The following is a 25,683-nucleotide window of genomic DNA, read 5'->3' as shown; positions in this document are numbered from 1 at the left end:
CTGGTGGTTAGGGACCAATTCTGAGAACCACTAGTAGAGCAGTGGTTCTCAAAATTTATCATACATAAGAATCACCTGGTGATCTTGTTAAATTGTAAACCCTGATTCACTATATCTGGGGTGGAAAGGCAAATTCTCAGCAGGGGTTCAAACCAGACCGAACCAGTTTGAAGCCTTGTTACGCACACTGTAAGCACTTAACAGAAATCATGATGGATGATGACAATCATAATAAGGTGAGGATCCATCTCATCTTAAAATTTGTCCTTTGCTGGAAATACCCGAAATCAAACAGGAGAACAAAGGATGCTTTTGACACCTCCTGCCATCCCCTCTCCTCAAATGAGTTGGCAGTGCCTTAGAATATACTAAGACTTAGAAGTAAATAAATCTGTCCCAGGAAACATAAGCGCCATCACGCTTTAATAGCCAGAAGCCTAGGGGAACTGAGACATGACAAGACCCAGAACATGCACAGCTCCCAGAAGCCAGCCCAGACGTGCAGATGGCAGCTTCTCCTGCTGCGGCCTCTGCATTATAAATGACGCCCCCAGAGGCCAGAGGCTCTGGGGGTGGCACTCAGATTTATCAGGTTTGTGACTTGCTCTTTACTTCCCTTCTGTATCGCCTCTTCCTCCTCCCCTTCCCCTTCCTCTCCCCTAGGTAGGCCTATCCCTGGGGCCCTTTCCCAGCATTCTGTGGGTTCAGCCAGAGCTGGGACACACAAAGATCCTTTATTTCTGCTACTTATCAGCAGTTGTCTACAGGGCTTGGTGGCATCAGAGACTGAAACTCTGATTGTCTACTCGAGGATTAATTTGATTACACACAGCAGTAGAGCAAAGATTCCTGACCAAACCAAAACCCCTGGCTTTATGACCTTGGACAAGAAACAACTTTCTATGAACTTGACTTCCTTCATCTTGAAATGAGGTTAATAAACTGTGACCTGCTTCCCTCACCAGGTGGGTGTAGGAATCAAATGCAGTAATGGAGGAGAAAGGTGTGTGGGTTCAGCAGGGGTATATGGAAGGCCTGTGGCTCTGAGCTAGGCTCGAGGGGTACATTGGTGGGCAGAGCATTCACAAAACCTGGAGCTTAGACTTTAGTGATGCAGACAGAGCAAGTAATTGCACGAATATGTGATGATGACCTGAGCTAAGCGCTGTGAAGGACAAGTTCCCGGGCTTGGTGATGGCCCTGCTTATGGGGTCTGCCCTGGTCTGGGAGGTCAAGAAAGACTGTGGTGAGGAGTTGACGTTTAGCAGAGGTCTGATGGATGAGCAGGAATAGACCGGGGAAGGAAGGGAGAGGGGATGGCTTGGGATCTCAGACAGTCCGGGCAGAAGGACCAACATGGGCAGAGACCCTGAGGCGGAAGGAAACAGGGAGGCTTTGAACACCTGAAAGAAGATGAAGAAGGGAGGGGAAGGGGAAGGACAAGATGAATCTGGAGAGGGGACAGGGATCAGCTATGCATAGGCTTGTCATCCCTGCTGGGAATTTTGGGCCTTGTTCTAAGAGCCATGAGAAGCCATTAAGGACTTTAAACAGGGAAGTGGAAGGGTGAGAAGATGCAGTTTACTTCTCTTTTTAGAGACCACCAAACTGTCACATGCACGCTAGACTGAATCCAGGGAGGGTGGGAGCAGGGAGAGCTGTCGTGGCTACTGCAACAGTCCAGACAAAGGACAGCGGTGGCCTGGACTGTGGCCATACTCCTGTTGTGTTGCTATCACACTGTCAGTGTGTGTGCGACTCTCAGAACTGCTCTGAGTGCAGCTTCTCCTTGTGCCACAACCTGCCAGGTAGAACCATCCTCGGAGTCCTAAGTGCCCTTCAGACCAGAAAGGAGAGAGAGTCTCCACTTCAACATAGGAACCAAGAGGCCTGCAGGCCCCAGGGAAGTGCAGTGTGTGTGTGTGTTCAGAGCGCCATGTACAGGGAGGACCCTGGGAAGCCCAGGTGCTGCTTCTGGTCCTCACTCTGGTGTCACCAGCTCAGAGACTTGGGGCAAGGCCTCAGCTTCCTCTCCAGTAACACCAGAATTGATGATACCTGCCCCACCCTCCTTGTAATGGCTTTAGGGGGATTCCAGTGGGATAGCCAGCAATGTTTTCTGAGAAGCTGCTGTGTGCCCAGCATTGAGATGACTCATTGATCTGAGCCTGCTCTTTTACAGACAGGCTTGTGTTTTAGAACTCAGCTTCATCACTTATAAATATGTTCCTTGGGCCAGTCACATCGGCCTCTCTGAGCCTCAGTATCTTCTTCTATGAAATGGGGCGGTAATACCCACTTTGTAGTATTGTTGTAGGTTTCAGAGATAATGTATATGAAGTGGGGAGTAGTGTGTGAGCAGGGGCTCAGTAATTGTTTTCTGTAATTGTCATCATCGTAACTATCATCATCATCATCTAGCGTCCCTTCCAGCTCTAAAATCTTGTGGCTTCATGGAGTGTCCTCATTCAAGAAGATAGTGGTGTAATAAAATGAGGCAACAGTCCTGATTTTGTGTAAATGCACTTTCTAATAAGGAAGAGCATGATTGCTCCGACTTTCCCACAAGCTGTCAAAAGGCCTTAATTGGTCAATCTGTAATGACCGCGGCCATCTGCGTCCAGCGTGATTTAGCAATGGGACTCTGCCTGAGTGGGGCCCTCAATGATTTGAACTAGATGGGGTGATAGTTCTTCCTCTGATGGGATTAGTGATGTGTGGTATAGGAGATTATCTCATTCTTATTTTAATGACCTACCAATTGAACCCAGCCAAGAAGAAGCTGTGGTCACAGACGATGACTATGGATTTTTTTTTTTTCCTTTTTTTTTAAGATAGTGCTCAGGCCCGAACAGCAGCATATCTAGAGCATGATCACGCCTCTTGCTATCTTGTCTCATTGCCCAAGAAAGTCTCTTTTGGAAAGATTTAGTCCCTCAGGGCAAATTGATTTCTGCTTTCCACAGAGTCACTGTTCCAAAGAGAAGCGGGAAAGGGTGAGGGAAGCCATATTAAACTCTGCGTGCCAGCAAGGATACCTGGAGTGTTTCTTGGCCTTCTAGCAGCTGTGTGTATCTGTGTATAGTATTTTTTCTCTGTGCATATTTTAATTGCTCCAACCTACAAGATGCCAGGCAACAAAAACACACCTCATCTCGCAGAAGTTTCTGGAGACTTTTAAATCAAAGCGACTGGAGCAGTGTTTGCCTAAGTGGGCAAGTACAAAAACCTGATTTTAAGTGGTACCTAAGATGATTTTAGATGGTTCATAGACTTTACATTAAATAACACTGGATCATGTGGAGAGAAAGTTTTCTCTTTTCAATTCTCTTTCATTTCTTCTGATTACCTCAAATGGAAAGTCACAGCTGGTTGCCCATATCTCCCCACTTGACAAAGAGAGAGTAGACTTTAAACTCACAGGTGTGGGGAGAAGAGAGTGTCTGGCTAAAATCTAATCACATTGCTTTATTTTATTTTTGTCCGGTCTTTTTCTTTCTTTTTTTTTTTTTTTTTAACTTAAGTCTTTTTGTTGTTGTTGTTTTTAATTAAATTGTGGTAAATATATATATATATAGAAAACAAAACTTTTTTTTATTTAGTAGCCCTTATTAGAAATGATATGCATTTTCCATTTATGATGTTTAAAGTTTCTTTTTAAAATAAATCTAATTAAATTTCTTAAAAATTTCTTAATTTTTTTAAATTTTCTTAAATTTCTTAAAAAAAAAAAATGAGGGAAAAAAAGTGAGTCGATTTAAAGAAAACAACTAAGTGAACTGTGGAAAGGCAGGTAAACCAAAAACTAAATCGGCTGCCGTTGAGTCCATTCCAACTCATAGAGACCCTATAGGACAGAGTAGAACTGCCCTGTAGGGTTTCTGAGGAGCAGCTGCTGGATTCAAACTGCCAACCTTTTGGTTAGCAGCCAAGCTCTTAACCATTCACTGACATTCCGACTTCACTCCAAATTTCCCATCTGAGCAACAATGAATGTGCATTTTGACCCATTTTTTAAATTGAGGTAAAGTTTCCAACGATGAAATGCACGGAGATTTTACGTATACAATTCCATGAACTTTGACATATGTATGCACCTGGGAAACCAACATCCCAATCGAGATACAGAACATTTCCTCACCCCAGAAAGTTCCCTCATGCCCCCTTCTAGTCAATTCCCACACCCCAAAGGCAAACACCCTTCTTAATTCCATCATCATAGATTTGTCTGGCTGTTGCCGAACTTCAAATGAATGCAGTCATGCACTATGTTCTTATTTGTGTCTGACTTCTTTGGTCAAACGTAATGATTTTGAAATTTATCTGTGTGGTTGGATGTGTCAGTAGTTTGTTCTTTTTATTGCTGAGTAGTACTCTGTTGTATGATGATACCACTAATTGTTTATTCATTCACCTGTTGATGGACTTTTCTAATTTTGACCGACTATGAATTAAATTACTATGAAACATTCTTGTTCTTTTTATGGGTGTATGTTTTTATTTCTGTTTGGAATTGAGAGAAATTGGAGTGGAATTCCTGGGTCACAGGATAATTGTGTGCTTACCATTATATCAAACAGTTTTCCAAAGTGTTTGTACTATTTTATAGTCCTTCCAGCAATGTATGGAAGTTCCAGTTGTTCCATGTCTTCTCTAATACCTGATGTTGTTCTTGTTTTTAATTATAGTCATTCTGGTGAGTGTATAGTGAGTGGAATCTCATGCACTTACATTTCCCTGATGGCAAATGATGTTTAACACCTTTTCATGTGCTTATTGGCCATTTGTATATCAGTTCTTTTGTGAAGTGCCTTTTCAAGTTTTTTGCCCATTTTTTAATAAGTTGTCTTTTTTATTACTGATTTTGTGGGAGTTCTTTATGTATTCTTTATATATTGTGGATACAAGGCCTTTGTCAGATACACATGTATTGAGGATATTTTCTTCCAGACTCTGGCCTACCTTGTCATTTTCTTAATGGTGTCTTTTGTTGAGCAAGTTTTTGAAGAACAAATTTTCAGTTTTGATGAAGTGCAGTTTATCAGTTTTTGTTTTTGTTTTTGCTTTATGGTTAGTGCTTTTTATGTCCTGTCTAAGAAATCTTTTCCTATCCCAAGGTCACAAAGATATTCTCCTGTGTTTTCTTCAAGAAGCTTTATTGCTTTAGCTTTTATTTTTAGTTCTATGATCCAACTTGTTTTAGGCTGAATTCTCTAGAGAAGCAAACCAGTAAAGCATATAAATATATATAGATAGAGAGATTTATATCAAGGAAATGGCTCACACAGTTGTAGAAGCTGAAACCTCCCAAGTCAGGCTGGAGGCCCCTCCTGATTCACGTAGCTTCAGGGACTGGTGAACCCAAGATAGGCAAGTCAGACAGTAGGGCTCTGGCTCACAGGCTACAAAGATTGATGAATCCCAGGATGGGCAGGCAAGATGGCAGGTAAGCTGCTAGCTCAAGTCCCAAGAATGGGAGGTCAGGCGAACAGGAGCCAGCTGCAGGATCCAGAGCGAGCAAAAGCCAGTGAGCGTTGCCAGAAAGTCCACCTATATTGGGTGCAGGCTACACCCCCAAGGATACTCCCTTTCAACTGACTGCCTACTCGTAGCAGATCTCATCATGGAAGTGATCACATTATATCAGACCTCATCATGGAGGTGATTGTGTCATTACATAACCACCAAACTACATCATAACTGCCAAACTACTGAGAATCATGGCCAAGCCAGGTTGACACACAACCTTAACTATCACACAACTAAAATTATTTTTTTGTGTGTGGTATGAGGTAGGGATTGCGATTCATCTTTTTTCGTATGTTTATCTAGTTGTTGTAGCACTGGTCATTGAAAGTCTTTTATTTCTTCATTGAATTGCTTTGATGCCTTTGTGAAAAATCAGTTGACCATATGTGTTGGTCTATTTCTGACCTCTCTGTTTTGTTCTATTGTCCTCTTTGTTTATTCTTTGCCAGTGCCATGCTGTATTGATTATTTTAGCTTTACAGTTGTCTTTTAAATATTAAGTTTTTTTTTTTACTTTATCTTATTGTTCTTGTTAAAGAATACACCAATTCAACCATTTCTACATGTACAATTCAGTGACATTAATTACATTCTTCAAGTTGTGCAACCATTCTCACCCTCCTTTTCTGAGTTATTTCTCCCCCCATTTACATGAACTCACTGCCTCCTATGGTTCCTGTCCAATCTTTTGGTTGCTGTTGTTACTTTGATCCCATATAGATAGTTCTTAAAAGAACATAATGCTCAAGGCAGACCTTCTTTACTAGTTAATCTAACCTATTGTTTTCTTTTAAGAAGACTTCAGGGGCTATTTCTGGTTTAAGGTTTAAAGATTATCTGAAGGCAGTAGTTTCAGGGGTTCATCCAGCTGTCTTGGCTCCAGAAAGTCTGGAGTCCATGAGAATTTGAAATTCTGTTCTGCATTTTTCCCCTTTTGATCAGGATGCTTCCATGGAATCTTTGATCAAAATGTTCAGTAATGATAGCTGGGCACCATCCTGTTTTTCTAGTCTCATGGCAAAGGAAGCAGTTGTTCATGGAGGCAATTCGCCACACAATCCATTTCCTCCTCCTCTTCTTGACTCTTCTTCTTCCTCTGTTGCTCCAGGCAAATAGAGACCAATTATTGTACCCACAGGCCACTTGTAAGCTTTTAAGACACCAGGCACTACATACGTACTGAACTAGGAGGTAGAAGAGAAGCACTAAACACGTTATTAGGCCAGTTAACTGGGATGTCCCATGAAACCATGACCCTAAAACCCCAAATCAAGGAACCAAATCCCATCAGGTTTTTGTTTATGCATAAGCAGCCTCAGCAGTTTTTTTTTTTGGTCATTGTTGTAAATATATCTATCACACATCTTTCGTTAGTTCAACTTTTTACAGATATACAACTTATTGACAGCAATTACAATAATCGGCTGTGCAAACCAACCGTTAATCAATTCAATTTTTCCAATACCACTGACTCCTCTTTCCCCCTCCCTCCTACCCCTGGTAACCACTAATAAACTTTGGTCTCTATACATTTGCCTTTTCTTGTCTTTTTATATAAGCGAGGTCATACAGTATTTGTCCTTTGTGACTACTTATTTCACTCAGCATGATGTCTTCAAGCTCCATCCATATTGCATCATGTATTAAGACTGTTTCTTCTCCTGGCTGAGTAGTATTCCAGTATATGTATGTATCACGTTTTGTTTATTTATTCATCTGTTAATGGGCAGTTAGGTTGTTTCCACCTTTTGGCTGCTTTACAGTAAGTTTTGAAATCAATTTGAGTTCTCCAACTTTGTTCTTCTTTTTCAAAATTGTTTTGACTCATCTAGGTGGGTCCTTTGTGTTTCCATATAAATTTTAGAACCAAGTTGCCAGTTTCTTAAAAAAAAAAAAACCTCTGCTGGGATTATATTGACTCTATAGATCAATTTGAGAATTGACATTTTAACAATATGGAGTCTTCAAATCTATAAGTATAATTTAGCTCCCATTTACTTGAATCTTTATATATGTGAGGCTATTATAAATGCAATTGATTTTTTAGAATATAATAGCTGTATTGAGGTATACTTTACATACCATAAAAATGACCATTTTTTAAAAATATGCAGTTCATTGAGCTTTTAAGTAAACTTACACAGTTGTGAAACTATCACCACAATCCAAAACTTCCCTTGTGCCTGTTTACAGTCAGTTCCTACTCCTAACCCAGCTCCAGGCAACCACTGATTTTCTGTCTATAGTTTTGCCTTTCTAGACATTTCATATAGATGGAATCATGTAATATCCAGTCTTATGTATCTAGCTTCCATCACCTACCATAATATTTTCTGAAGCTTACCCATGTTGTTGCAATAACTCATCCCTTATTTATTGATGAGTAGTATTCCATTGTATGAATATATGACATTTTATTTATCTGCTCATCAGTTGATAGACATTTTGATACCTTCTAATTTTTGGCAATTACTTATATTCCTGCTGGGATCATTCATGTACAAGACTTTGTGTGGACATTTGCTTTTATTTCTCTTAGATATATACCTAGGAGTAGAATTGCTGGGTTGTATGGTAAGTATATATTAAACTTTTTAAGAAACTGCCAAATTATTTTCCAAAGTGTCTGTTTATTCAGATCGTTTGTCCATTTTTAAATTGGATGTTTGTCTTCTTATTAGTGAGTTGTAGTAGTTCTTTATGTATTTCCTTATCAAATATATGACTTCCAGATTTTTCTCCCATTCTGTGGATTGTGTTTTTATTTTCTTGATAGCAACTTTTGAAACCCAACAGCTTTTTAATTTTGATAATGTCCAGTTTATCTGTTTTTTCTTTTGTTGCTTTGCGCTTTTAGTGCTGTATTTAAGAAATCATTGCCTAATCCGCAGCCATGAACATTTATGGGGATCTTACTAAAATGTAAATTCTAATTCAGTAGTATATCTGGGGTGGAAATGCAAATTCTCAGCAGGGGTTCGAACCAGAACAAACCAGTTAAAAGCTCTGATTTCTGGACTCTAAATTCTATTCCATTGATCTGTATGTCTACTTTTATGTCAATATCACATTATTTTGATTACTGTTGCTTTGTGTTAAGTTTTGAAGTTGGAAAATGTGAGTTCTCCAACTTTGTTATTCTTTTTCAAGATTATTTTGACTATTCTGGATGTCTTAGTTATCTAGTGCTTCTATAACAATAATACCACAAGGGGATTACTTTAACAAACAGAAATTTATTCTCTCACAGTATAGGATGATAGAAGTCTGAATGCAGGGTGTGAGCTCCAGGGGAGTGATTTCTGTCTCAGTTGGTTCTGGAGGAAAGTCCTTGTTATCAGTCTTCTCCTGGTCTAGGAGCTTCTCAGCACAGGAATCCCGGGTCCAAAGGATGTGCTCCGCTCCCGATGCTTCTTTCTTGGTGGCATGAAGTCCCTCTTCTCTCTGCTCAATTCTCTCTTTTATATCTCAGTAGATATTGTATATTGACTCAAGATACATCCTAATCCTGTAGATTGAATCCTGCCTTATTACCATAACTGCCTCTAATCCTGCCTCATTAACATCATAGAGGGTAGGATTTACAACACATAGGATAATCATATCAGATCACAAAATGGTGGACAACCACACAATACTGGGAATCATGGCCTAGCCAAGTTGACACACATTTTTGGAGGACACAATTCAATCTATAACACACTGCCATCTCCCATCCCCTCATTTTGCCAAAAAATGGTCACCAACAGCTCCAGACTTACAGCCAACCAACTTTGTAACTCTAGCAAAAGGAAGGGGCCTCGTTTCCAATAGTTCTGAAAAAGTCCTCAAGACTCACTCTCTTTGGACCAGCTCAGGTAACATGGCCATCCCTGAACCAGTCACTGTGGCCAAGGGAATGAAATGCTCTGATTTTCCAGGTTTGAGTCACATGCCCCTCCCCTTTGGAACCAGGGGGTGGGGTTAGCCCCACCAAAACTTAATGGACCAAGAAGGGGAGGAGCAGTTTCCCAAAGGAAAATCAGAGTATTGTTACCAGAAATAGAGGGAATAGGTCCTAGGCAGAAACCATGTATGCCCACATCCTGGTACAGAAGATCTGTCTGTAATCCAGGCCTAGCACTGTCACTTGACCTCTTTGACCCTCAGTTTCCCCATTTGTAGTATACAGGTGATGATCCTTGCCTTTCTTAACCCTATCTGAAAGATCCAATGAAGTAGTTTACCAGAAAGCTGCATGTAAAGTGTAAACTATGATGCACATGTAAGGGGGAGGTGCCGCAAGAATGATTACTACACCACTGTTCTTACCCATCTATCCATCCGTCCTCTAATATCTCCCTCACAGAGCACCTGAAGAAGCCACTTGAAGACTACATGGCCCTTTTCCCCAGCGTGAGGATTCTTCGTACCAAGAAACGGGAAGGTCTGATAAGAACCCGGATGCTGGGGGCCTCAGCAGCGAGTGGGGATGTCATCACATTTTTAGACTCGCACTGTGAAGCCAACGTCAACTGGCTGCCCCCCTTGCTCGGTGAGAGAGCCCTTCCCGAGGCGAGGTAGGCGGCCTGGAATGAGCCAGCTGCCCTGGCCCAGGCCACCCAGCCTTCTGCAGGGAGTCATCCATGAGGGTTCCCCTGTCTGCTTGAGATGTACCCAGCACAACGCCAGGTGCCATGAGGGGTTCAGAAGGTTGGGATACTCACAGGGACACTAAAGTCCATCAGTCATGTCCCTCCATTTTACAGAGAAGGAAACCGGCTCAGCAAGTAGAAGTGACTGCCCGAAGTGTCACACAGAATGTCTAAGTCTAATGACGTGATTGCTTCCCTGAGATTAACTCAAATTTTTCAGAAAACAAGCCAAGGCCTCTACTGTTAAGAACCAAATTATGAGATAACATCATCATATCAAAGCCCTGGTGGCGCAGTAGTTAAGTGCTCAGCTGCTAGGCAGTTTGAAACTACCAGCCACTCCTTGGAAACCCTGTGGGGCAGTTCTACTCTGTCCTGTAGGGTTGCTATGAGTCAGAATCGACTCGACAGCAATGGGTTTTTGGCTATCATCATATCAGCTTAGCATAGTTACTATTTATTGCACCACTACTGTGAGCCAGGCAGGCTACAAGCATTATCTCTAACCGTTACAAAACCATGCAAGGTAGAAAGCATCCACTTTTTACAGTAGTGGAAACTGAGGTTCAGAGCAGTTGAGTGACTCGCTTTTCCCCTTGGGCCACAAAGTGTCAAGGACATCATTTTCTGGCTCCAAAGTCTGTGCTCTTCCACAGTTCTACACTGCCTCCCTAAATTCACTTCCTTTAAGGAAGAGTTTCCAACAGATGTCAGGGGAGAACTACAGACAAGGCAGCTTGACCCAGGAGTCACCCACCATAAGCTCGTTGCCATCTAGTTGATTCCCACTCATAGCAACCTTATAGGACAGAGTAGAACTGCCCCATAGAGTTTCCAAGGAGCAGCTGGTGGATTCAAACTGCCAACCTTTTGGCTAGCAGCCGAGCTCTTAACCACTGCTCCACCAGGGCTCCTCACCCATTATAGCCTATGAGCAAAATGGAGACATGAGGATTGGGTAATAGGCAGTGAGGTGGCCTCATAGCTGGTTGAAGAAGCAGACCTGAATCCTGAGGAGTCCTGCTTTGATGAAGGCAATGAACTGGTGCTGGCCAACAGATAGAGGAAATGTCCTCCATGAGGCTGGGAGTCAGGTGAGGGACAAGAGTGGGGAGGCACATTGGGGAAGAGGTCATCAATCTAGAGAAGACAAGTTAACTCTTCAAGAATGGATGGGTAAGCCCTCAAACAACAAAGTTTAGGGAGCAAAGCGGACTGAAGTTTAGGGCAAACTTAAGCAAGCATCAGATCACCTGGAAGACTTGTTAAGACAGGGCTTTGAACCAGTTGGATCCCCATCCTGGGCATCTTGTCAAAATGTAGTTTCTGATTCAGTATATCTGGGGTGGAAATGCAAATTATCAGCAGGTGTTCAAACTGGAACGAATCAGTTCAAAGCCCTGGTTAAAACACAGAGTACTGGGCCCCAGCCCCAGATTTTCTGACAGGACGTCTGGGTGGGGCTTGAGAATCTGCATTTCTAACAAGCTCCCAGGTGATGCCAATGCTGCTGGTTCAGGAACCACCCTTGAGTGGCACTGGTTAGGGAATGCTAATTCAAGGGGTGAGGACACAAAGCAAAGCCCACACAGTTAAATGGGATAATCCAGCAAATTTGTTTTTTGACACAGACCAGCGTAGAGCTTTATTATTATTCAATTATGAGCTTTGACCGCAAGGGTCCAGGGTCTCACTGAGTTAGGAAAAGACTATAGCCCAGAATTTCTGATAAACTGTGTATTTAATTAAACCAAGCAGTCTTCTGCATCTGTCTCTCATTACCCAAAGGGGAAAAAAGAAAAAAACCTCACCATAAAGCACCTAATTTATAGATCTGAAGGAACAACCCATCTGTAGGGTCATTCAGTGACTCATAAAAAGAATGAAGTGGTGGGGCATGAAGCTGAGCTGGTAGTCTAAATAGCCCTTAACTCTGTTTCTATGGAAATGTATGAGGGTAATTTTCATAATCTGCAGATACACATGGAAGAAACATTCCCCCCTCGTTATATTTTTTTTTTTTTCTTTTTCCAATAGAAATGTGAACCAGTGGTGTAGATTTAAAAGTCTGCTCCTTCTAATATCAGCAGCTGACAGAAAGCATCATGGCTTTTGTCTGTGAAACCGTTAACACCTCCATGCGTGGCTCACTCTACGTTTTTTGGAGAGTAGACATTTCTGGGCCTGAAAACATTCCACCCCCCGAAAAAAAAGTCACTGTTGATCATCATTTCCTTCATCATCATCATCATCATCATAACTGTAATAGTCTCTTAGCTTTTTAGGTCTCTTGCACATTTGAATTTGACATTTATACAGTGAAGCAGGCAGGCCAAGCATTATTATCCACATTTTGCAAATGAGAAAACTGGGGGGCAAAGAGAATGAGGGAGATGTTCAACCTTCCAACTCCTGTTTCTGAGCTTCTTTCAATAATTCTCATCCCAGAGAATGTTCACTGAGTGCCAATCATGTGCTAGAGGCTGAGCTAAGCTTCTTGGCTCCATTGTCTCACTCAGTCCTCATAGAGATCCCATGAGACAGGTGTTGTCTCACTTCCGTTCCATAATAGGCAAGGAACCCAACGTTCAGTGGCATCAGATATCCTCATCCAAGGTTATACTGCTAGTAGGCAACAAAACCAGGGTTTGAACCTGGGTAGCCTGTCCCCAGGCAAGCACAACACCATGAGATGCTGCCCATCTGATGCTACCCGTTGGCCTCATGCCTCCCAGTCAGCCCGCATCCAGCAGAAACCTGTGTCTTCAGCCCAGACCTTGTCGGAAATGAAATCCGCTGAATGGCCATGAATAATTAGGAAGGGAGGCTCTTCTCCAGGGCTTTGAACCGGTTTGTTCAGGTTCAATCCCCTGCTGAGAATTTTTATTTTCACCCTAGATATACTGAATCATAATCGACAGTTTAACAAGATCCCCAGGTGATTCTTATGTATACATAAAAATCACCCAGGTATCTTATTAAAATGTAGATTCTGATTCAGTATATCTGCAGTAGAAATGCAAATTATCAGCAGGGGTTCGAACCAGAACAAACCAGTTCAAAGCCCTGCTCTTCTCTAGCTCTTTCCCCAGAGAAGGTTCTTAAGCTTCTTTAAGAATCCCCAGGAAGTTTGTCCGCCAGGCAGATCCAAGCTGACCCCCAGAGACTGACTCATTGGGCCTGGGGCGGAGGCGGGCATGGGTGATTTTTTTTGTTCGTTGTTGTTGTTGTTTTGCATGCATGTTTTTTTACACACATCCCAGATGCATTGGCACTGGTGGCCCCCAGTCCACTCTTGGGGATACGCTCCCCGTGGGTAGCATTTCTCAAGCTTTCTTGGCCATGCCCCACAGTTAGAAATGCATTGAACATCTCAATCCAACAGACAAATGCGCACTCAAGTAGTATGACTAAAACACATTTCCTGAACCAGTACTTTGCCTTATCACCTGGAATGCACCTTGTTACTCTGTATTACTCTTTGTTTCATTACAAAACACATGCACACAACAAAACTGATTTCACAACCCACCTATAAATTGTGACTTGCAGTTTAGAAAAAGGTGAAAGCACTGCTTTCTCTCCTGGAAGGAAAACGTGCTGTAACTTGATGAAACTTGGGCCCCAGACAGGTGTCAGCGTGCTCTGGCCCTGCCAGGCCCCACATTCCAAGTCCTGAACTTGACTCCTGGCCTTTTAAAGCAGCCAGTCAGCCGGCCCAGCTCACTTGCTGCCTCTCAAGGCCGATTGTCTGCCTCTGACAGCTCACTGGCGCCCCCTGGCTGCAGTCAGGGCTTCTTGGCAGGAGGAACATTGAAAGAACAAACTGAAGCTTGAATTCTGTTGGTAGGTTGAGAAGAAAGTGAATTCCATAGAATCTGCTTCTCCCGGGCTTTAAAAGGACTGGAAGGACATCTGGGTCCAGGCTGCCTTACCCATGCTTGAATCACCTAGCCTGTAGCACTCCTGCAGGGTAGTAGTTGCACACCTGCTTGCATACCTCCTGTCAGGGTTAGTCATTACTCCCTAGGACAGTCCATTCCCTTTTCCACAGTTCTGACTGTTGCAAAAATTGAACAGAACTGTCTCAGGAGGAGGGTCATCTGTTAATTGACTGAAGCCAGGGGCCACCAGTGAGCCGTCAGGGGCAGGCAGTCTATCATGAGGGGCAAGTGGGCTGGGTTGGAGTCAAGTTCAGGACTTGGAGTGGGGAGCGTGCAGGGCCTAAGCAGGGGCCCTTCTAGAGGAAATGAATTTCTCTTTGTCATAAGCATGGTGATCACTAACAGTCACCTCTGCTAAGCACTTTTCAAATATTATTGTATCCAATCCTTATAACCTATGATGCAGAGCCTCTTCTTGTCCCCATTTCATAGCGGAGAACACTGGGGCTTGGAGACCTTATTTATTTAAGTAGCTGGCCCAGGGCCCCATTATGGGTGGCAGGACTGGGATAGGAGTCCTGACCCATCTTGCTTAAACCTGCGCTCTACCTTCCTCCTACGGATTTTCAAACTGGAATGCTCAGAGAAATCACTGGAGAAACATGTTAAAAATACGAGTAAGATGCAGGACAAGGCCATGCACTTAGCTACTCCACCATCCTGCCTCACTTGATGGCCATCTTTTGGCTTCTTCAGACCGCATTGCTCGGAACCGCAAGACCATCGTGTGCCCCATGATCGACGTGATTGACCACGACGACTTCCGGTACGAGACGCAGGCAGGGGATGCCATGCGGGGAGCCTTTGACTGGGAGATGTACTACAAGCGGATCCCAATCCCTCCAGAACTGCAGAAGGCTGACCCCAGCGACCCATTTGAGTAAGTATGTGCAACCCAGGCATATCTCAGTGGCTGAACCTGTGACACTCCCCAACCTCTACACACACACAGCTCAGAATCACCACCTTCCCAGAAAGTCTAGTGCGGAAGGTTCAGCTTCCTGGCCCTACACAGCAACTAGTGTTAGGCATCCCGAGCAGAAGCACAGCCCCTCCCAGCTTATCACAGACCCTTAGCTCAAAGACACTGAGCTGTTCACCTCCGCCTTGCCCACCTCTGCAGTTTCTCAGAGTTGCCAGCTGGGGCTGAACAGGGTCACTCATACCTTCTGCTCAGCACCAACCTCCCCCTCAAGCCTGGCTTCTTGTTGACAGTTACCGTCGAGTCAGTTCTGACTCATGGCAACCCCATGTGTGTAGAGTAGAAGTGCTCCACGGGTTTTCAAGGCTAGGACCTTTTAGAAGCAGATTGCCAGGTCTGTTTTCCGAGGCATCTCTAGGTAAGTTTGGATTGCCAACCTTTCAGCTAGTAGTTGAGCAGTTGACTGTTTGCACCACCCAGGGACTCCTTCAAGCTTGGCACCCAACCGTGATCATCATCATCACTCTTCATTTAACAGTTTCTAAGTGCCAGGCACAGAACTGGGAACATTACACCTCCAACAGCCATATGCGCTAAAAATTATTATCCATGTTTTCCAGATGGGGAAACCAAGGTTCTAAGAAGCTAAGTAACTTGTTCAGGTCACATAGCTATTAAGTGGCAAAGGTCAAATTCAAATGCAGGTCTGTCTGACTCCAGAACCAGTTTTCCCATCATTCTGTTATACTCCTTAGAAGTATTAGGGAAATAGCAGCTTGTCCTACAGCAAAAGTCTGGGGATGTGTGGACTAGACTCAAAGCTTCCTAAAATGTGAAAGTTGGAAGGTGTCTTAGTCATCTAGTGCTGCTACAACAGAAATAGCACAAGTGGATGGCTTAAAAAGGAGAAATTTATTTCTTCACAGTAAAGTAGCCTTAAAGTCCAAATTCAAGGTGTCAGCTCCAGGGGAAGGCTTTCTCTCTCTCGGCCTTCTCATCAGTGTTCCCCTGGACTAGGAGCTTCACCGCACAGGGACGCCAGGTCCAAAGGATGCGCTCTGCCTCTGGCACTGCTTCCTTGGTGGTATGAGGTCCCCCGTTTCTCTGCTTGCTTCTCTCTTGTATATCTCAAAGATTGCCTCAGAACACAGTCCAGTCTTGTAGATTGAGTCCTGCCTTACACAACTGCCACCCATCCTCCCTCATTAACATCATAGAGGCAGGATTTACAACATATAGGAAAATCACACAATACCAGGAATCATGGCCCACCAAATTGATACACACATTTTTTGGGGGACATAATTCAATCTGTGACAGAAGGGAACCTACAAATGATGGATTCCAACCCCCTTTCAGATGAGGAGACTGAGGCCCCAGGAGAGGGAGGAGTTGCTCTGCGTCACAGTGAGTTTGTGGCTAAACCAGAAATAGAGCCCAAGCTTTTCTCTGGTGTCCCAAGCTCTTCTCTAGTGTCCCAAGCTCTTCTCTAGTGTCCCATCCCTGCAGTCATGTGAGCCTTCTGTCCCTCCTACCAGAGGTGTGGAAAAGATCCCTGGATACAAAGCCAAAGTCCAGGCACTCCTGCTATATTAGTTTCATATTGCTGCCATAACAAATTCCCACACACTTAGTGGCTTAAAACAACACAAATTTATAATCTTATGTTTCTGGAGGTCAGAAGTGCAAAATAGGTCTTACTGGGCTAAAATCAAAGTGTCGGCATGTTCTAGAGGAGAATCTATTTCCTTGCCTTTTCCGACTTCTAGAGGTTGCTCTTATTCTTTGATTTATGACCCCTTCCTTCATCTTCAAAGCTAGCAGCATCTTCAAATCTCTCTCTCTCTCTTTCTGACCCTCTGCTTCTGTCATCACATCGCCGTCTCTGACTCTGATCTCCTGCCTCCCTCTTATAAGGACCCTTATGATTACATTGGTCCCACCCAGATAATCCAGGATAATCTTTCCATGTTAAAATCCTTAATCACATCTGCAGAGTCCCTTTTATCACATAAGGTAACATTCACAGGCTCCAGGGATTAGGACATGGATGTCTTTGGGAGGGTCATTATTCTGTCTGCCGCACCTGTCTAACCACTGTTTGGCCCCCAGTGAACCCCCAACTTCTCTGTCCCTTGCCCTCTCCACCTGAAAAAGGGGGCTGTTGGCAGCTCAGCCATCTTCATGGACACAGTGCATACCTGGGGTTCCTGAGGCGAGTCCCTAATGCTGTGGGCCCCAGAGAAGTCTCAGAGGTAGAAACAGCTGGGTTTATCTGAGGAAATTAAAGGGGTGGGGCACTGGAAGGCATGAGCCAAGAGCGGAGGACGTGAGTCAAGTCCATGTGCTTCTTGAACAGGTCAGACATTTGTGTTTTTCTCCTGACCTCTATGCTTTTATACATGGTCAAAGGCTACTGTTAGATCCCATCCTAATCCAAAGATATCATTTAGACAAGACCACACCCTTCACTCAGCTCCCCTGTATACCTCAAAGTCAACCCTAATCTACCTGAGTTCTTGGAGAATAACAGGAGTAACTAACATTTAACCTGAGCTGGCAAAGCAATTTCAACTGATATTACTGCGCATGATCCTCACAACAGTGTCCTCAGTTGTAGGTAGAATTAGCCCCACTTAACTGATGCGGACTCTGTGGTTCAGAGAGGGAGGGGGATTTGCCCAGGATGCCACAGTAGCAGAGGTTGAGGTCAGAGATGGCTGCTCCAGAAAACAAAATTTTCAGGGTAACTGAGGTACAAAGAGACCCCCCTTTATTGTTTGATCTCTTGCTGCAAGCAGACCCATGGGCCCTAGGTTTGTAAGATATTTAAGGATAGGTCTTGGCCTGTTGGTCCTCCTCATTGTGCTGTGAAGAATAGGTAAGTACAAGTCATGCTGCTAGTTAGGAGCAAAAGCGCAACTAGTTTCCTTATCTGAATATTGAAGGGGCTGGGTTAGCCATAGAGCAGTGGTACTCCACCCTGGCTGCACATTGAAACATGTGAAGCTTATAAAAACACCCAGAACGCACCCTAGACCAGTTACACCAGAGGCTCGGGGTGCGGTCTGGGCATCACTGTTTTCCAGCTCCCCAGGTGATTCTGATGTACAGCCAAAGTCAAGAGCCAGCCGCTTTTCCCCCTTTGCCTGGGTGCTCTCTGAGGGACTCTCCATCCTTTGCATTCTCTGATTCTTTCCAGGATTCTTTTTTCTGTATTGTACTTGGACAAAACCCCGAGGCATGGCCACTAGGGAAGGCCCGGTCCTTGTCCGCGCACCTCCCCAGGGCCCCGGCAGGTGGGCAGACTGCAGGCACAGCGTGGTGTAATGATGTTTAAAAGGCAGTGGCTTTGGCAGCAGATCCCAGTTTGAATCGCAGCTCATCCACTTGCTAACATACATGCCCTTGAGCAGATTATGTAGCATTTCTGAATTTCAAATTTCTCTCTCTGAAAAGGGCCTGGTAATAGAGCTTTGTGAGAGCTGGAGATAATGTAGGTAAAGTGAGTGGCACATGCTAGACACTCAGAATTGTTGTTATTATTGCTGAACATAGCAGAAAATGGGGCAGGCTAGGAAGAGAAGCCTCTCTCTGGAGGCAAAGCTTCAAGCATCCAAAATGCCTTCAGGCTAATATCCTACCCGTTCCCTGGCTCCTTGGTACCTGCCACAGGCTTTAGCCAAGGCTGGTTTTCATGCGCAGAGTCTTGGGTCTGTTTTCCCATGAGGTGCCAAGTCAGAAATACTCTCTGCCCCTCCAAGCAGCAGATTTACAGGCCACAGCCTTCAGAAGATAAGGGTAATTAATACTAATCACATTATTTTCTGATAGTACTGGCTACTTTTAGAAACATGGCAGCAATGTGAGATAGGTGGTATAGCTCCACCTCCATCGTGTGGATGGGGAAAAGGTTCAGAGAGGTGAAGTTGGTGCCACTGTCCAGTAGAAATATAATGCAGGCCACATATGGAATTTTTAATTTTCTAGTAACCACACAAAAAATGCAAAAAGAAGTAGGTAGAATTCGTTTTAACAGTAGATTTTTTTATCTGAAGTATCACTTACCATGTAGTCAGCATTACAAAATTACTAATGAGATGTTTTGTATTCTTTTCTTCATAGTAAATCTTCAAAATCCTGTATGTATTTTACCAGGGCTTCAAACTGGTTCATTCTGGTTTGAACCCCTGCTGAGAATTTGCATTTCTACCCCCAGATATACTGAATCAGAATGTACATTTTAACAAGATCTCCAGGTGATTCTTATGTATACGTGGTCCGGGGGTCTTGTTAAAATGTAGATTCTGATTCAGTATATCTGGAGTGGAAATGCATATCCTCAACAGGGTTTCGAACTGGAACAAACCGGTTCGAAGCCCTAGATTTTACATTCACAGCTCATCTCACCTCAGACTAGTCACATTTCAAGTGCTCCATAGTCCCATGTGGCCAGTGGCTGCCATATTAGACAGGCACAGGGTTAATCAGTTAAACACTTCATCTCAGGTCATACAGCAAGTTAAGGAAAGCTGAAATGGGAGTGAGGGTTTCCCAACTTCTGATCCCCTGCCCTTTTCACTCTTTCTCTAATTCTCCATTGTTCTTTCCTGACAGGAGGCAGGATATTTTGGTGGTTAGGAGTATGGACTGTGGCACAGACTGTAGCTTCAAATCCCAGCAGTTCTGCTTAGTAGCTGGGAAAAACCTTGAGCAAGTTACTTACCTATCTATACCTCAGTTTCTATATCTGTAAAATGGAGGTGATAATAATGAGGCCTACCTCATGAGGGCATTGTGAAGAGTAAATCAGTTTAATTAATAAATTAGTTTAATACAGCACCTAGAATATTCAAGCCCTCTGTAAGTATTCAAAGGGATCCTGTTTTAAAAGGGTCCCCTCCTGTGCTATCAAGGCTCATCTGGGAGGCCAGTGGGTTAAATAAGGTCCTCTAAAGTAAACCAGCTCCAATAAGCTTGCTGAGTACCCAAGGACAGGAGGGGGAGTGGAGGTTGCTGCTGTAATGTTTTGGTTTTAGCATTTGGAGTTTTCCAGGGTAGCATAGCCAGGTGAGGACACAGCACACATTGTAGGGAGCAGGTGCTGGCCCTGTGTAGGGCACCATGGGGGATTCGGGCAGGTAGCAGCGTGGTGGCCCCCTCTGGCCTAGCTGAATTCCTGATCTCTGTGAGCACCTCACAATTTATCATCTCTAGGCCCTTGTTGTTATCTCTTTCTGGGTGCCTTCCTCTCTCCCCATTTTCCCCTTGTCTGAACCCACCTAGGGGCTACCTCCTCTGAGCATCCTTCCTTCACTCTTGCCCCAGCCGCCCTCCTTGCCCCACAGGTGGAAGCAATCACTCCTTTCACATTCCTGTAGTAGTCTGTGCCTCCCAGAAGCCCTTATTACACCCAGCCTGAGTTTCTGGGCCCTTCCATCCTGAGGGGGCTGCCCCACTCTCCTGGCACTCCCTGAAAGCCCAGTCTGACTCTGATGTACCTCAGTATTCTCCCAGCACCCGCTTCACAGCTGCCACTCGAAACCTGTTTCTTGAATATACTAATGAGAGAATGAATGGAGTTAATCTTATCTTCCAATTTGACTGAAACAACAGAGATTGTGGTTTCCACCATAGACACCACAGCAGAACACATGTCCATGCTGGCTGGGTAAGAATCCTCAAAGGAAGATTTAGAAAATAGAGATCCCTAGGTTCTATCCCCTAGAGACTCTGCTTCAGTAGGTCTAGGGTAAGGCCCAGCAAGCTGCTTTTTTTAAAAAAAATCTGTAAGGGATTATACAGCATAGACAGACTTGGAAAGGCCTGATTCAGGCCATTTAACTAATACGAGACTAGAGAGAGAGAGATGATACAGCTGCAAAGTGGGGGTGAGGGGATTTCATGTCACAGATAATCTCAGGTGTAGACCATGTGAAAGGAACTTTGAATCAGTTTGACTCAAATGCAGGGTTTATGAAGGGAAGTTGTAGGCAAGAAAGCAAGCCTGGGGCCTAACCTAGAGGGCCTTAAATTCTCTGCCAGGCACTGGGCTGTGTGGATGAAAAAGGAGGAAAGTAGCATTATCAGGCCACACAGAGAGCCCGTGTCCAGGGTGTCACATCTTCACAGCAGGTTTTTCTTCCCTAACAGGTCTCCTGTGATGGCCGGTGGACTGTTCGCCGTGGATCGGAAGTGGTTCTGGGAGCTGGGCGGGTACGACCCTGGCTTGGAGATCTGGGGAGGGGAGCAGTACGAAATCTCATTCAAGGTGAGCCAGCTCTCCAGAAGCCTTCTCTCCCTGGCACAGCCTCCTTGGCACAGCCTCCTTGGCACATGTTCTGGCAGGCTGCTTGCCTAGCATCCATTCGAGATGGGAAAGAATCAGGAGGTGTCAGGGTTCAGCAGCCACTCTGCTCCTCAGATCATGCAATCAGGAGCCAGCAGGCCTCTCCATATTGAGGTGGGTGGTCCCTCAGTCTGCTAAAGGCTGGTCTCAGCAGCAGCTGGGACTAGTGTTTGCCTTACATCTCTTAAGACAGCAGTGTTGGAGTGACACAAATCTCCCTTCCAGTAAAGATGTGTGTCTCTGGGTGGTACAAATGGTTAATGCGCTCGGCTGCTAACCAAAAGGTTGGAAGTTCAGGTCCACCCAGAGTTGTCTCAGAGGAAAGGCCTGGCGATCTACTTCCAAAAAGTCATCCATTGAAAACCCTAGGGAGCACAGTTCTACTCTGACACACATGGGGTCACTCAGCAGCAGCCAGTGCTCTCTTTCTGAGATGCCCAACAAGCCAGCAGTGGTGAACAGAAACTAAGAAAGTAAGACACATAGGCTTAGATGAATGCCGTGCTCTGAGAATGGCCACCTGGCCTCACAGATTCGGAGTTGGCCTCTGTAATTCCTGATCACCCCTCTCTAGTTTTCCCTTCTGTATCTGTCATTGATGGAGTTTGATGTAGAGACAAGTGGATAAGAACTCGAGTTGTGGAGTCAGGAAGGCTCGGATTCAAGTCCCATCTCCACCACGCAGTAGCTGTGTGACTTTGGGCAAGTTAGATTGCCTCTCTGAGCTTTCTCTCCTCATCTTAAATGAGGGAATAATATTATCTGCCTTAAAGAGCTATTGCGAATATTAAATGAGATAATGTCTAGAAAGTGCTTAGCGCGCACAACCTGGGAACAAGGTCAGCAATTGATAATTGGTAGAAATTGTTAAAGATTCAAGTAATAAATACTTACTATAATCGATTTGAAGGAGGCTTGGTGGTGCAGTGGTTAACAACTTGGCTGCTAACTGAAAGGTCAGCAGTTTGAACCCACCAGCTGCGGGAGAAAGATGTGTCAATCTGCATCCATAAAGATTAAAGCCTTGGAAACCCTAAGGGGCAGTTCTACCCTGTCCTATAGGGTCACTATGAGTCAGAATCTACTCGACAGCAATGGAGTAACCAATTTGACCAGCCCATGTGCTGTAGAAGATTTCTGACAATGCTGGTAAAGGAGATGGTACTTACCAGTTAACAGCCCAAACTTCTGAGGCTACATTCTCCTCTTTGATTGTGGGGTTCTGTCTTGTTCTCAGGTGAAGAACAGAGGCTCAGTCCCTCTGAGTGGAGGGCTAACTTGTCCTGTGCCCTTGTGGTCTGCCAGAGCCCAATTCTAACACCCCTGGGCCAACCCCAAGAACACACAACCCTGATGCCCACTGAGTCAGGCATCAACTACCTATGCAGCCATTAAGACTTTGGTGCTAGGTCCATATTACCTATGTCAGATCCTAGCTCTGCCACTTCCTACCAGCTGTGTGATCTTGGACAAGGAATCTTCACTTCACTGAGCCTTAGTTTCTGCTTCTATAAAATGGGTTTAGTGATACTTTATCCTTACAGGTTGGTTGGAAGGATTAAATGAAATCATACTTGTAAGGTGCTTCTTAATAAATATTCTAAACATTATTATCATTGTCAATATCATTTTTGTTATTATCTACACCACTGGTTCAGCAGTTCAGAATTATCAAACCAAATACCAAACGCATTGCCATCCAGTCGAATCCGACTCATAGCAACCCTATAGGACAGGGTAGAACTCTGTTCCATAGGGTTTCCAAGGCCGTAAATCTTTATGGAAGCAGACTGCCACATCTTTCTCCCATGAAGCAGCTGCTGGGTTCAAACCACTGACCTTTCGATTAGCAGCCAAGCGCTTAACAACTGCGCCACCTTAGGGAACATAAATTCTTGATTAGCAAGAAAACAACAACCTAGAATTCTACTGAAAATCATTTTTGTTTGAATACCAGTCAGTATCTATTTTAACCTCCAGAGTTTTGAAGCTATCTCCCATGAGGGAACCAGACCCCTAAATAAAATAATAGCCAGGAGTAAAACTCAAAATATTTAACAGCTATTAGGATGCAAGCACCAACCAGTCAGAACGGATGCCAGCTGTAAACAATTGTCCATCCACTCTTGTGTGTAATGATTGAATTTCATTAAGCTAACATTAAATGCTTATTGTATACAGAACACTGCAGAGCCCTTCACACATGTTGGCTAACTTAATCCTCACACCAATCCTAGAAGGGTGGTGTCATTATTATTCTCATTTCACAGGGCAGACAAGTTGGGCTCAGACCAAGGCCCCACACAATTGGAAGTAACAGAACTAGGGCCTGAATCCAGAGCTGCCTGACTCCAGAGCTATGCTCTGACCTGCTATGTTGTATAGACCTCTGTAGGGACATCAGAGAAGAGAGCTTGAGGGGAAAACTAGCCCGAGAAGGTGGCTGCAATCTCTTACCCTTTCCTTAGTGTTTGCCTCCTCCTGGGGTTAGTGCTAATTGGATATTCCATAGTCTGTCAGCAAAGTGAATTAATAAAATGGATTAATAATTAATTAATATTCTAAGTCAGAAATAGCAAATAGGTTTCCTCTTCAGCCAACTCAGATTCATTGGTAGGGGCTGCCCTAATTATGTGTTGTTATATATTCTTAGGCTACATCCAAGCATATCAGAAAAAAGAGCACTGATTGATTAGTAATGTCTTCTACTGGTAAAGGTTTGGTAAGTGATGGTATATATGTCATGTATTTAGTATCCCTAGCCCATGCAGTCTAGTTTTCCAGATGTTATACCCTTAAGGGTACAATAAAATCACACACAGGAACCAGAAGGGTCTTTATTTCACAGTTCTCCGATCTGTCAATTAAACAAACTTGATGTGTGATGTTTTCTACAAAGTTTGTTCTGAGAAATGGACACATCTGTGTTCTGAGTTCTCACCAGAATGTAAACTTCAATAGGGTAGGGACCTTTGTATCTTTTATTTACTGCTCTATCCCAAGTACTTGAAGGATTGTCTGGCACAGAGTAGGTACTTAGAAAGTATTTGTTGATAGAATACTCAGAGCAGGTGTGTCCCTGGCCAGTGCCAGCCTACAAGCTCCAAACTGGATCCTTGGTCAAGAAGTCCCCCTTCAAAAACTCCTTCTATGGAGAATAGTGAATGGAGAAGGATTTGCACAAAGAAATTTCTAAACCCAAAATGATTTCATTCTGTGTGTTTGAAAGACCCATCTAAAGATGCTCATCAGGCAATTACAGCAGAACAAATGGCATTTTTCTCCACAGTTTATTTACAAAAGGCTTGGTAGTGAAGCCATATTGGAAGTCTTTAATCCAAGCTGGGGAAGGAGGCTGGCTCATGTTTCCATTTGATCCAATTATGCCCTTCACTCTCAAGGGGAAATGAGACGGTGTAATGAGGAGGCGCCGAGATCCAGGAGGGAGACTTTTCTCCCTCGGCCTTCTCTCTCCTGGCTTTGAGAATTCGAGTTCCTGGAGCCGCTGACAGCCCATCTGCTTGTGCTTTGTCTTCCAGGCCCCCGTGGAAGGCCTGCCCATGACACGGGACAGGCGAGCCCATTCACCTGCTGACAATTCTTCTCAGAAATGCCGGGGGTTCTGTTTCAGCCAGCACAGGGCGCTTATGAAGAGCCAAATTCCCTCTGATTAATCTCTGCCAAGATCCCTTTTCTTCTTGGTGACAGAGAAAAGAGATTGGTCTGAAAGGTGTGAGTGTAGTTTCAGACATTAAGATAAATTGATACGTGCCATCAGGGTTGATGGATTCATAATTTGGCTCTAATTCCAGACCAGGCCATTTGTCCTGATGGGAAAAACCCAGAAAAGATATTCTAAAGGTTTTGAAATGTCTAGAAAAAGTCCTTAACTCTTTTTCCCCCTCCCTCTTGGCTAGCAGAGCTTTTATTTCCAAAAGACACAGTCATACTATCAAAATTCTCCCGCTTAGGAGTTAGAGTGTCCTGTTCTAGAGGTTGGATAAATCCTCAACTCTATAGCCTGGGCTTCACGAGCTAGCCCCTGCTTGTCACTCCGCCCTTCCCCCAGTCCTCTTACCCAAGAGTCTGGACCCTTGGTTAAAGTGATCGAAACCCTAGTCAATCTGATTTAAACAAAAATCCAGGATTAATTGGCCCACATGACTGAAATCCCAGGCCGATCCTGCAGGCCTGGCTGGATCCAGGAATTACACCATCTCACCTGGGCTTGGCCTCTCTCGCTCCCTTGCCTCTGCTTTCACCTGGGTTGGCTTCCCTCTAAGGCATTCTTTCCCGTGGAGATCC

At 44.1% G+C, this 25,683-nt stretch overlaps 1 protein-coding gene across 2 annotated transcripts in view; it reads left to right on the top strand.

Moving 5' to 3' along the window:
- The window catches only part of GALNT10 (polypeptide N-acetylgalactosaminyltransferase 10), a 279,243-nt gene that overhangs the window by 219,136 nt on the left and 34,424 nt on the right, over positions 1-25,683 (top strand). For both annotated transcript variants that reach the window (XM_004371277.2, XM_023726591.1), the window contains 3 exons: positions 9,878-10,063; positions 14,804-14,987; positions 21,183-21,300. In XM_004371277.2, the coding sequence (XP_004371334.1) occupies positions 9,878-10,063; positions 14,804-14,987; positions 21,183-21,300 (488 nt within the window). The remainder of the gene's footprint in view (positions 1-9,877; positions 10,064-14,803; positions 14,988-21,182; positions 21,301-25,683) is intronic.

Source organism: Trichechus manatus, unplaced genomic scaffold (genome assembly GCF_000243295.1).
Source record: "Trichechus manatus latirostris isolate Lorelei unplaced genomic scaffold, TriManLat1.0 scaffold00011, whole genome shotgun sequence".
NCBI classification, from domain to species: Eukaryota; Metazoa; Chordata; class Mammalia; order Sirenia; family Trichechidae; genus Trichechus; species Trichechus manatus.
This window is presented reverse-complemented; position numbering and strand designations above follow the sequence as displayed.